At 40.1% G+C, this 11932-nt stretch overlaps 2 protein-coding genes across 2 annotated transcripts; one reads left to right on the forward strand and one right to left on the reverse strand.

The window, feature by feature from the left end:
• The first annotated feature begins 1495 nt into the window (after positions 1 to 1495).
• pnn (pinin, desmosome associated protein) lies at positions 1496 to 7964 on the forward strand. The gene is made up of 9 exons (XM_077573646.1): positions 1496 to 1654; positions 2088 to 2180; positions 2543 to 2614; positions 2710 to 2785; positions 2879 to 2973; positions 3841 to 3916; positions 4460 to 4615; positions 6105 to 6243; positions 6321 to 7964. Exons 1-9 carry the CDS (start codon positions 1542 to 1544, stop codon positions 7493 to 7495), a joined length of 1995 nt encoding a protein of 664 aa, XP_077429772.1. The 5' UTR covers positions 1496 to 1541; the 3' UTR covers positions 7496 to 7964.
• Positions 7965 to 9077: 1113 nt separating this feature from the next.
• gemin2 (gem (nuclear organelle) associated protein 2) lies at positions 9078 to 11745 on the reverse strand. Its single transcript, XM_077575255.1, has 10 exons — positions 11429 to 11745; positions 10909 to 10993; positions 10541 to 10630; positions 10409 to 10468; positions 10200 to 10316; positions 10087 to 10131; positions 9941 to 10009; positions 9766 to 9876; positions 9609 to 9667; positions 9078 to 9377 (listed from the first exon to the last, which is right to left on the reverse strand). The coding sequence occupies exons 1-10, from the start codon at positions 11548 to 11550 to the stop codon at positions 9338 to 9340; spliced, it is 798 nt and encodes a 265-aa protein (XP_077431381.1). The 5' UTR covers positions 11551 to 11745; the 3' UTR covers positions 9078 to 9337.
• Positions 11746 to 11932: the final 187 nt, after the last annotated feature.

The following is an 11932-nucleotide window of genomic DNA, read 5'->3' on the forward strand; positions in this document are numbered from 1 at the left end:
TAGCAGTTTTTGTCTTTATTTTCTTAAGAAACTGTGCAGCAGGTGGCGACATTGCATCAATAGTTGGTGCGTGAAACATGTAGACATGGGGTGCAGTGCAAAAAAGGTGTGTGGGTTTAAAACACTTCATTAGGAAATTTTCAGTTTGAAGGAAATAGTAAGTTAAGCTTAGGGTTGCTTCCAAACCCTTCAATTTCCTTACAATAAATCAAAAACAAAGGTCGACATTTAATAAATTTACATCTGTGAATAAACTGTTTTGCCATTATTATCAAAGTATTGAGCATAATTTCCCTTTTTGTGTATTGTATTTCAACCCCAAACTTAATACTCTTGAAATCCAGTGTTAGTGAATCATTGTCCTCCGAAATCCAGCGCTGAAATGCTTCCCAAAGTATCTTGGTGTACACACATTCAAAAAAAACAAATGTTCCAAAATCTCTCTATCACAGCCACAGAAAGCACAGCAGATTTGTTATACCTTAAACCTTTGTTTCATAAAATGATAAACATCATCCATCACCTTGAAATGTGTTTCTTTAACCTTTGGTGATATGGGTAGAGTAAGGTACCGGGTTCTAATTCTAACACTAATTTCTTCAGTATATTCTTTTAACAAATATTTCATTTTTATAAGCAATGGAAATATTTTGGATAGAAGGCCACCACGTAAAAATGTATTAATACATTTTTTATCTATAAAATTAACATTGTCAATAAAGAGTGATGAATCGTAGGTGTTCTTAGGTCATAAAGTAACATTCCTTTTACTATGTTAACCAAAGCTTGTGGTATAGCGTGTATTGCCCCTGAATATTGTTTCTTACATCTTAAATCAAATTGACAAAATCCTCAAAATCTAAGAAATTCTCCTCTTATATCCATTAAGAGCAAAATCGACCAAATGCCTTTCTCTACCAAATCATGATAAAACAAAGATTTTCTTTTCACTAGAACACATGTATTATTCCAGATAGGGACAGAATGTGGAGTAAAATGATGATTATAAATCAGTTTCCAATACAACAAAACTTGCTGATGAAACTTTGATAGTTTAACTGGCAACTTGGTAACACAAAAATCACACCTTAACAAAAAATTATACCGCCACATTATTTAAATAATTTCGAGGGAATAAAAACCAAAAATTATCCATATTCAATTTTAAACACTGTTGCAACCACTTCTGCACGTCTCGACCAACCGAGGCTTCTCACTGTTTTTCAAGTCTTCGAAATTGGTTAGGTTAGAAAAGCCTTTCGCTTATTTTTCTTTTGGGAAATAATTTATTTGTTATAGAAAGTCCTCTTTAACTCCATAGTCCTCTTACATATATAATTTCTGTTTGATTTATCTTATTTTGTTTCTTTTCTTTTCTTTAACTTTTTTTTAATTTTCTGTTCAATTACTGTACTGTACATTGTTATGCTCAAGTAACGTGCGTGCACACGCGCACCCGTTTGTGCGTTGAAAAAAACGTAGAAGAAGAAGAAAGTAGTAGAAGAAGAAGAACATGTGATTGGCGCTTTACTGTAGGCAAGATGGCGGTGGCCGTGCGGAGCTTGCAAGACCAGATAGAAAAAGCCAAAGAAGGCTTGAAAAGTGTTGACGATAATATTCGTAAACTAACTGGACGAGATCCCAATGAATCCAGGTAAATTGTTCCAACTTTAACGTCGCCCTTTGTGCTTTTTTACACAATCGATTTAACGATCCAGTAACATTGCATACTACCGAGGGTGGGAGTGTGCTAGCGTTGTGCGGTTAGCTAGCAAGCAAACCAACTCCTTGCGCGGTGCTAGTTTCGTGTCCGCGGGTACACTTTTTTGGATCAAATATGTTGTTACTACTGACGTTACACTGCAATAATAACAAAACCACAGTGAATGCAAGTCGTTTTAGAACGTTTCAGAGAATCTATGGAGCTCACAGTGGAGGCCTGCGATTCATTGTTTAGTACTGCTGGATTTGAACTAGAATATCCCGAAATCAATTTTGACCCTCGACGCTGACTCATTTATCACAATTTGGGACATAAACTAACACAAGGCAAACGGTGTTGACATTGTTTCTTGTTGTGCTTTCAGACCAGGCCAGATGCGCCGGTTCGGTGGGCCCATGGCAGGCGTCGGAATTGCAGCAATGGGAGGAGGTAGAGGAAGAGGATTTAACCTGCTCAGGTAAGACCACAGTCACAGGACAAACACAACAGCAGCCCTTTTGGACCACTAACTACTATATGGCAGCATCATAATGATTGACTTCAATAAAATCCAATTAAAATTCCTTGATTAACGCTCTTCAGTTCATGTTGGAATGAAATGTTACCATCAAGCAGGGAAGCTGGAGAGCCTGTGAGCACGCTCCATGGAAGTGATGTGATTTTTTTTTTAGGTTAAAGTAGATTTTTCGCAGGAAAAAAATGCTGATTTAATTAATTGGCAAATATACAGTATAATGCATAAAATATATGTATTTCAATGGCTGTCTTTCAAAGCTTCTAATGGAGCGTTAGATGCAGTAATGATCTATCCGTGTTCAGACGCAGTCTCTCCGACATTGGAGGCGGTGGCCCCCCTGCCAAGCAGAGGGACATCGACGGAGCTCTGTTAAGGTGGGGCTTTAATTCTGTCGCATTGAACATTCAGTAACATCCAAATGTTATTTCAAATTCACTGACATTTTTCAATTGTGTTTTATTGTGTGCAGGCTGGCAGGCGACCAGAGGGCCAGGGGAGACGTGCGTCACGACAGCGACGCCGAGGATGACGACGATGTCAAAAAGGTCAAGCAAGTTCAAGTGCTGGCAATAACAAGAAGCTAAAATCTTTGAAGAAAGCTCTCAATAATTGCTTGGCTCTTGTTTGTATATTTGCAGCCGGCGTTGCAGTCGTCCGTTGTAGCTACCTCCAAGGAGAGAACACGCCGGGACCTCATTCAAGATCAGACCATGGATGAGAAGGGCAAACAGAGGTGAGATGCGCATAACAATTTTTGCATGTCCAGGAGTTAACAATAGTCATTCTAGTTGAATAGGATTTTGTTAAGTCAATGTACAATTGTCAAAATGAATCGACAACTATTTTGAGAATCGATTAATCGTTTATAGATATTGTTGAGCTGTAATTGTCCAAATCCTCTGATTTCAGACTCTCACCAGTTCATTTTCTCTTGAAGGACTTGAGGGACACTTTAGAAAACAATAATCACCATTTTTTTCTGTTTTCTCATGTTATGGACCAAACAAGTGACAAATTTATAATCAATTTATGAAAACAATAGTTTAATTTATATTGAAAATAACCATTATTTGCAGCCGTACGACGATTAACCAGTAATTGACATGTTGAACCTGAAGCAGCCTCAACTTGTAGCTCCTCAAAATGAATCCAATGTTTTGCTTTGCATCAGGTTCTGGCTCAAAAAATACTTGACCAGCATTAAACACGTCACTATATTTAAACCTATACTTGAGTTCAGTAGTCTTCAATTAAAATGTATTGCACATTAAAGTTCATTAAAACGTGCACCTATTAATTGTTTGAAAATAAAAATTCTTGTAAAGATGACGTGCAAATGTAGAGGGAGCCTACATGCCACTTGGTGGTATGAGTACGGTACACGCTTAATTCAGTACCCAAGCAGTTGCTTTCAGTTGAAAAGGGTTGGCGAGTGCACCACCACTCTCTCCTGTGTGATATTGCTTAATTGTTGCTTATTTGCCTTTGTTTAATCATTCGACAATACCAAATAAACGGATTATTCGACTAATTGATTGTAAACATATTTGATAGTGACATCCCTAGTCACGTGACCTCTGTATTTCTTTTGTTTGGTTAGGAATCGGCGCATGTTCGGCCTGCTCATGGGGACCTTGCAAAAATTTAAACAGGAGTCTAATGTTTGTACAGAGAAGGTGAGTATTTTTTGGAATTCTGTTGTGTCTTGAAAAGATCCACTGTTCCAGTAACCCTAAATAGAAGTGTTTGCTTAGTATGTTTATAAATACATGAATATGTTTGGCGTTATTGTGCAAAAACATTTGGACCTTTTGTCTTCTATGCAATATTGTACATGGACTATTGACCATGATGACAAATGGCATTGTGGCTGTTTGGGAGGGCTACATTGATTTAGCCACACATGAAAGCTAGAAACGGCACAAACATAGACAGTGTCAGTGAATAAACCAGAGTTCAGGTGTATCTTTTGTGTCAGGTTTTCAGACTTGGAAATGAAGTGTGAGGTTTTGGCAAAGTTGTGGAAAATTTGCAAAAAAAAAAGTATATGAACCCTGTCCTTAAAGTATCAAGTACAACTCTGGTTGTTATATCACATCTTTGTGCTTGACACTAACGCAACAAAAACGTTTTTGAAGTGAAAAGTGTCCCTTTTTGTGAGCATGTTAAAAAAAGACATCAAATTGTTCAAACTAAGAATTTTTTCCCCCCGCGCACAGCAAAAGCGGCGCACTGAGATCGAGCAGAAGCTTGAGGTTCAAGCCGAGGTTGAAAAGAAAAAGTTGGAGAGTGAGAAGAGGGAGTTGTTCGAAGAGAGGAGAGCCAAACAGTCAGAGCTGAGACTACTCGAACAGAAAGTGGAATTGGCTCAGTTGGTAAGACAAATCACAATGGTTACAGTTTGTATTCACTTAGATGATGTGTATTGGGAATTAGCTAACTGGCTACTGAATACAAATAAATACATTTGGTAATTAAATTTAATGTAACAAGTACTAATATATAGGGCTGGTTATCGGTTCTAATTTCCTCAATTGATTCGATTTCGATTCACAAGAGTTCAGTTCGATTCAATTATTTTATTATTTTTATATATTATTTTTATTATTTATTATAAAAAAAATTCCGATTTGATTCACTTTTATTTTAATCCATTATTGATTATAGAATATCAATTCTTAAATATCAAGGACATGATAAAAAAAACTCCACAAACATTAAATTTTTTGTGTTATTTATTTAGGATGGGGTGAAAATCTTTTCATAACTAATTCATTAGTTGTAAATATAAATTATAAAGATTCTAAATTGTCTCAAAGTGCAATAAATCAGGTCTTTCATAAATGTAAGAGAATACTTTGAAATTCATGTAAACAGGAAATTTCTAGAAAACCATAAGATACACAAAAAACTAATTGGCCTTTAAAATTCTATTTTCTTAAGAATTTATAGGGAAACGATTTTTAAAATAATCGATTCATGGTTGCATGAATCAATATCAGGCTCCAAGGGAAATCAATTCGATATTGATTATTCGATTATTATTTTTAACCCAGCCCTACTAATAAATAGACTTAATTTACTTAATTGTACACTTCAAACATTTTATATTTTGTATTAATATACATTCAATACATTAGGCAATAAATAAAATATGAAAGTAGGGCAGTAAAATAGCTGCAACCACTTTGTTCTGCTTGCAGCCGTGTTGTTAGTGGAAGCAATGCACGTCAGCAGGAACGACCTTTGAACTACAGAAGCTGCAAAACAAACGTGACTAAAACCAATCATCCTGACAAACTCGGGTTTATTGATTTTTTTTTTTTTAGATATATTATTGATTATTCACCTAGGCCAATAGTTTGATATAACACACAAAAGTCATCTGCCTTCATTTAATTATACATTTGCACATTCTAATGAAATGCAATTAGACAGCTGTAAAAAAATACGTTTTTCAAAAGGTGCTTGACTGACAGCGACAGTGCGTTCATTAAAAGTTAAGTTGTGGTTGTATCTTAATTTACTTTCAAACTGCACTGCATCATACAGATAGCTGTGTTCAATATTTTAAATCTCAAGTAGTTTAAACTTAGCCAAAATATCAGAACCAAGTCACCACCATCACAAAGTCAACTAGGGTAAAATGAACTGCAAACTACAACCACGGGGATAAATAAGGCAGAATTTATTGTCAATCGCGTTTTGTGGAATGCAACTCTTGTATTCAAAACTAATAACACAATTAGTCACGACGCAAGCAAATGAGCTAATTACAATTGTTACGACATCTAGCACTGTGGGGGAAAAAGTGATTGCGGAGACACTTAATTGTTTGTCATGTTGTCCTCCTTGCGCACACAGCAAGAGGAGTGGACCAGCCACAATAACCATCTGGTGAAATTCATTCGCACCAAAACCAGGCCACACATCTTCTACCGACCTGGCAAGATGTGCACCGCCAGCCAAAAACTCCTCGACGACTCCACCAAGAAACTAAACGGTCGGTTGGAGTTGTCTTCAATGTCTGATGTCCATGTTTTGATGGCTGGAAAGTGACGATGTCATGTATGTGAGCAGCCGTGTTCCAAGAGCGGCGTGAAGCGTTCGCCGAGCACATCAACAAGATGGAATCCCGACCACGGCGACAGATAAACCGCGACCAGGATGGCAACGCCACGGCAACAGGGAAGGACCACTCGGCAGAGGGTAAGCCAGCAGGTCAGGTAGAAAAGGTGACAGGTAACAAGAGGGCTGCGCGCATGGAGGAAGATGAGGATGAGGAGGAAGATGAGGATCAGGAAGAGGAGGAGGAGAAAGAGAAGGCAGTGGGCGGAGAACAGGGCGAAGCGGGAGAGGTGATGGGGGAAGGGGATAGCAGGGAAGGGTTAAAGGAGGACGAGGGGATGGAGTTTGAGGAAGCGGGGGGTGGGGACAAGGAGGGCGAGGAAAAGACACGGGAGGAAAAAGGTGAGGAGGCGGGTCCAAGGTCAGATGAGATGGAGGTGAAGGCAGGCAAAGATCAGGGGGAGAAGATGAAGCAGGATGAAGACAGTAAAGAGTTGCCGTCAGACCTTGAAACAGAAAAGACTCGGATCACGTCCCCGTCCGAACCCACCGTCAACCAGCACGAGGCGACCAGCAGCGCTCAGCCCTGCCCCCCGACCCTCAACCTGGAGGAACCGGCGGCATCCTTGCCCGTACCCCAGGCGGTCTCTCTCGCCTCCGCTTGGGAAAAGGTCCTCAAGGCACCGGGCCAGGAGTTGGACGCTCCTTCCAACCTGACTGAGCAAAGGCAGTCAGGGGACGACTCGGCCGTCAAGCCTCAGCCCGATTCCCAGGACGCCGCCGGCGGCCCGACTGCGCTCAAGGAAGAGAAGGAAGGCGCGAGGGGGAGGAAGAAAGCCAAGGAGTCGAAGAAGGGCCGCAGCCAAAGTCGCAGCTCCTCTTCGTCCTCCTCCGGCTCCTCCTCCAGCGGGAGCTCGTCGTCGTCATCCGCGTCAAGCCGTTCGTCTTCCTCGTCCTCGTCTTCCTCCTCGTCCAGCAGCCGGAGTCGGGACGACGGCAAGCGCGGCAAGAAGCCGTCAGGCAGGGATGGGAAGAAAGGCGACAAGACTCACCGTAAGAAAGGAGCGAGTAGTGGAGGAGGAGGCAAGGAGGCCAAGGAAGGGAGGAAGAGAAAGAGTGAGGAAGGCAGGAGCAGGTCATCTCGCAGAGATAGGGAGCAGAAAGAGAGGAAGGACAAAAGACACTAAAACGGGCCACGGTTTAGGTTGCCCCCTTAAGCTGGTCACTGTGGGGCAACAACGTCAAACCTTATCACATCCAATTTGTTTTTAAAGAACCCATCACAGCACTATTCAGTTTAAGTGTTCAGATTTGGCCATAGTGAAACTAAATAGTTTATCTTGGACATAAACACGCAACAGTCTCACAATACAGGAAAGCTCAGTTTCTCTGATGGAACCTGTTAAGGTTTTGATGAAAGACAGTTGGGATATTTTAAAAGAATCTTTGTTATGATTTGCAAGTGTAACGTTATGACGGCATGTTTTCCATCCTGCCGTTCTCACATCGATAGCACACACTGCTTGTCTGCAATTGTTGTGACGATTGTGTCACTTGATCCATGTTATGGTTGTCGTATGTGATTTATTGCTTTTTGAAAATGTTTTTCATTGTTTTGTATCGGCCAACCAGCTTCAAATTAAAGGTGAGAAATTAGCTGGTGTGTGCTTTTTCGTATATGCATTTATGAAAAAAAAAAATCAGGGGGTTAGGAAGACATCACAAATTGCTGCATATCGCTGAGCTGGGCTAAAACCAACAAATGTCACAATTTGGTACATTTCATATATAAAAAAAAACTGTTTTTTTTTTAATGAAATATTAAGCAATTTAGAAGTGTTGAAAATGGTGTGCTCTCGTTATGATGCAATCTTAATGGTTGCTGTTTTGGGGGTCTCCTTGACTATTTTGGAGGCACAAGAATTCTGCCCAAAAACAGCAAAATTCACTTTGATTTAATGGAGAACAAATAGTGATAGGGGCTAGAAGTCCATGCCACTTTAAAAACAAACAAAAAACTGTCCTGTTCCATGAAGTACAATGGTGGACACCCTGCAAAAGTTCAGTCAAGAGGACTCTACCACCCCCATCCACCACCTCTAGATGGCGCTCTTGGTTTCATTTTTCACCATCTAGCGGAGGAATAAAATATTGCAAGTTCATTTTCCCATCCACCAGGCAGGGATGGTGTTACACAGAGGCCAGAAGGGCTGGCACAGCCCTATCAGAAATCCGTGTAGCCCCAGTTAAGCTACTCCAGCACTTTATTTGATATTCTACAATATACAGTATTTATATTTTTCCTCATCCCTCCTTTTAAATAATTGAAATAGGTGGTTAATTCCACTTTGCTCCTGTGTTATGATGCATTTTGTTAATGTCAAAGAATTAGGGAGATTATGAGAGATTGGGAAGAACATTCTTGGTTCTTCCTAGGATTCTGTGGCCTTCAAACATTTTCTTTCACCAGGCAGTTAAGGTGGATGCAATTAGTGGGTTCTTAAACCTGTTGTGGTGTTTGAATCTTGAGTTGAAGAACAGGCCTCAAAAATTGCTGCTATTAAAATATGTCTGCTCATATATTTTTTAAATGTTGGGTTTGTCTTTGAATGGGATCATTGAAAACAAATAGTTTTAATTTGAGTTGATGCTTTCATTTTTGCCGTAGCTATTCGTCCCGTGACATTTGTGTTCATGACAGAGCTAATAGATAAGATGATGCATCATATGCACCACATCGTGAACGTGCTTGTTGAATTGCACCCAACATCCAGTCATCAATGTTTAATACATTTACCTTGCATTCCAAGTACAAAAGTCTGATAAATCACAGTTCATCGCTCATATGAAAATAATAAGCAAGAGACACATTACTGGTCTGACATTTGTGTGACTTCATCAACACAGTGCATGAATGTGGGCCAGTTGTCCACATGCCAGAGTTATTTATTAAAAAAAAAAAAAAAATGTTCGTCATGATGGGATCCAGCTGTCATCCGTAATGTCCCAAAAAAAAAAAGGATTTAAATTCACTCCGGCTGGTCTGCCAGGTCGTTCTGCTCAAAGTATCTACATAAAAACAAGTGAACAGTAGTTTATCGTTAATTTCAAGTGTGGCTTTTATCATAAGATTAAAAAAAAAAAACTGGCTAATTTTTTCACTCATCACTAATGTTTAAGACAATTCAATCAACTTGACATGTTCTTGTGCAATCGTGTTCAAAGCTGTAATCCTTCCTCGTGCATGCTCCAATTCCGTCTCCTCCAAATAAACTTAAGTAATCATCAAACATGTGCTACCTTGCAACCAAACAGATGAGAAGATTGAGAGCAGGCAAGTTGTCATCGTCTTGACTGGCCTGCAAAAGCAAGTCAACCAATGTCGTTGTGACACAAGCCCATTAAGCATCCACAGATGAATATTTGGTCCAGCCAAAAGAGCCTTGCTGCATCTTACCAGGTTTCCCCGCAGCTGAGCACATCTCCGAGCCAACTGCCTGATTGAAGAATGGGCTTCAGGCAGCAAAGGTTTCTCCAAGCAGGCCAACAGTGCGTACAACCAGCGGCCCTGTTACAAGAAAAACAAATAGTTGTTGCATGTAGCACAAAGTAGAAGCATGACGACAACTCACCAACTGGGGGACAAAATCTCTTTCTTCAAACCAACTGATTAGAATGTCCAACACTGTCAAGATGGTGGACTGCAAATAGCAAAAACAAAAGAGCAATTAGCTACAGTTCAGACTGAATGGACGTGACAGGATTGGAGCAAATTTACCTGGCTGAGTCGGCTGACAATGCTCAGGAAGGGTGGAAAGCCAACCTGAACGACAGGATTACTGCTAGATTTCAATCAATGATTTGCAAAATCAGAATCTTACGTCATACAACCTTGCTGTAGTCCAGGCCCGCATCGGCATCGGCTTCTGCGGGACAGGAGAATGTACCTTGATAGAGAAGCTCTCCTAAACAAAACCTCTTCCAGCCTTCCTCGTCTGCTTGCTTTGGCTGCAGATTAACAAGCACAGACACGATGACATCCATTCTGTCATCATAAACAAAACAAAAAGAACCTCTTGAATTATCGTCGCAGTTCTCACCATTAAGACGTTGTCATCAAGAGAGTGGCTGCTCCAGTGCTGTCTGTTCTTTGTGATACTCTGAAAATATCAGAATCATTTCACAACAAAGATCCATATTGGAGTCTGGATACAATAGGTGTTTTTCATCACCTGTCTGACATCGGAAAAATTGCTGACTTGCCTCTGTTGCCAATCCAGGCTGGGAGAGAAACCAGCTGGAGCAGCACGGCACTCTGCCACCTGCAACACGCGTCAATCAGCAGCAGTATAGCTACTCATGGAACAAAATCAAATGCCCTTTTTTATTTATTTTTTACAGATCTGACTACTGTCACACACCACAAATAAAAGTATAAAGGTTAGGGAACACTGCCATGAATAATCAATAAACAATCACAAATATTTGGAAGTTCTTTGCAAATTAGCAAACTTACAAATTCCGCAGCAGGTGATCTTACTGCAACTAATACATGTATGCAAATTGAGATAACAATTCAAGGACACGTCATCACACTCACAGGTATGTTGACAGTTTGACGCTTCTTTAACTTCTTGGGGTCGATTTGAGCAACCACCACTTCAGGACACAACGCGGCCTCTAACCTGATGGGAAAAAGACATGCACCTACTGTTTGAGCATCCTAGTACATGGACCTTAAGATGGTATCGAATAATGCGCCAACAAATGTCCATACTATATAGTACAACGACTAGGGTGAAATAGTTAAGAGTAACGGCATACCCCCACCCCCACTACTATTGTATAACATTGCTCACTAGTGATTAGTGAATGACTTGGACGCACTAGTAGAACTGCATGTTACTACTAGTAGTGAGGTGAAACAGTGCACAACTTGACAGCTGTATGCTGCTAGTACTAGTGACATAAAATAAAAATAGTTACAAATAAATAAACAAATACACGTGTTTCCCCCCGCTGCACCGCTTTCAAAATAAAATACTACTACTAAACGTCTTTATTTTACGATGAACACTTTTTTTTAAGTAATAAAAAAAGGTAGTTTTAAGTGGGCATACTGGACTTGTCGAAGGTACTCTTGGGGGTTTCTTGGCGGACCCTCCAGGTTTAGAGCCGCTGAAGTGTCTCCGCACTCAATGGGCAGCAGTCGCGGCATTAAATCCTCCACGTCGGACTTCATCTTATGTGACGACGTATACTAACACGTAAATCAAACCGTTAAATATATGAAGCTGTTAATACTCTACTACTTAATACTATAAAAAAATCTCGTGTTTCACAGGGGTGGTAACTATTTCAAGTACGCCATTTTGCCGGCAAACGCGATTTGATGACGTCATCGTCCTGCGCGGATTGTAGCGTTCAACGATAACACACGTCACGTGTGTCGTCATTGTCCCGATAAGGGCGAAGTCTAAAAATGTTTCCCCCCGTTTCATATCAAATTAACAGTGTACAGTACTTACACTTGTTTTTGTTCGAGATATTGAGTTGTTCATTAATATTCATTTTACTTGAATTTAACCTATGATGACCCCGAAACAAACACACATGGGATATTA

The sequence above is a fragment of the Vanacampus margaritifer genome, chromosome 1 (assembly GCF_051991255.1).
Source record: "Vanacampus margaritifer isolate UIUO_Vmar chromosome 1, RoL_Vmar_1.0, whole genome shotgun sequence".
Lineage (NCBI taxonomy): Eukaryota > Metazoa > Chordata > Actinopteri > Syngnathiformes > Syngnathidae > Vanacampus > Vanacampus margaritifer.

What these genes read in the sequence shown, in the direction of transcription:
- pnn (XM_077573646.1), top strand. Translation starts at nt 1,542, where the DNA reads ATGGCGGTGGCCGTGCGGAGCTTGCAAGACCAGATAGAAAAAGCCAAA. An exon ending in AGAGGATTTAACCTGCTCAG is followed by an intron (nt 2,181 to 2,542) that starts GTAAGACCACAG and finishes ATCCGTGTTCAG; the next exon opens with ACGCAGTCTCTCCGACATTG. An exon ending in CTCCACCAAGAAACTAAACG is followed by an intron (nt 6,244 to 6,320) that starts GTCGGTTGGAGT and finishes GTATGTGAGCAG; the next exon opens with CCGTGTTCCAAGAGCGGCGT.
- gemin2 (XM_077575255.1), bottom strand. Translation starts at nt 11,550, where the DNA reads ATGAAGTCCGACGTGGAGGATTTAATGCCGCGACTGCTGCCCATTGAG. An exon ending in GAGTACCTTCGACAAGTCCA is followed by an intron (nt 10,994 to 11,428) that starts GTATGCCCACTT and finishes TTTTCCCATCAG; the next exon opens with GTTAGAGGCCGCGTTGTGTC. An exon ending in CGGGCCTGGACTACAGCAAG is followed by an intron (nt 10,132 to 10,199) that starts GTTGTATGACGT and finishes CCTGTCGTTCAG; the next exon opens with GTTGGCTTTCCACCCTTCCT.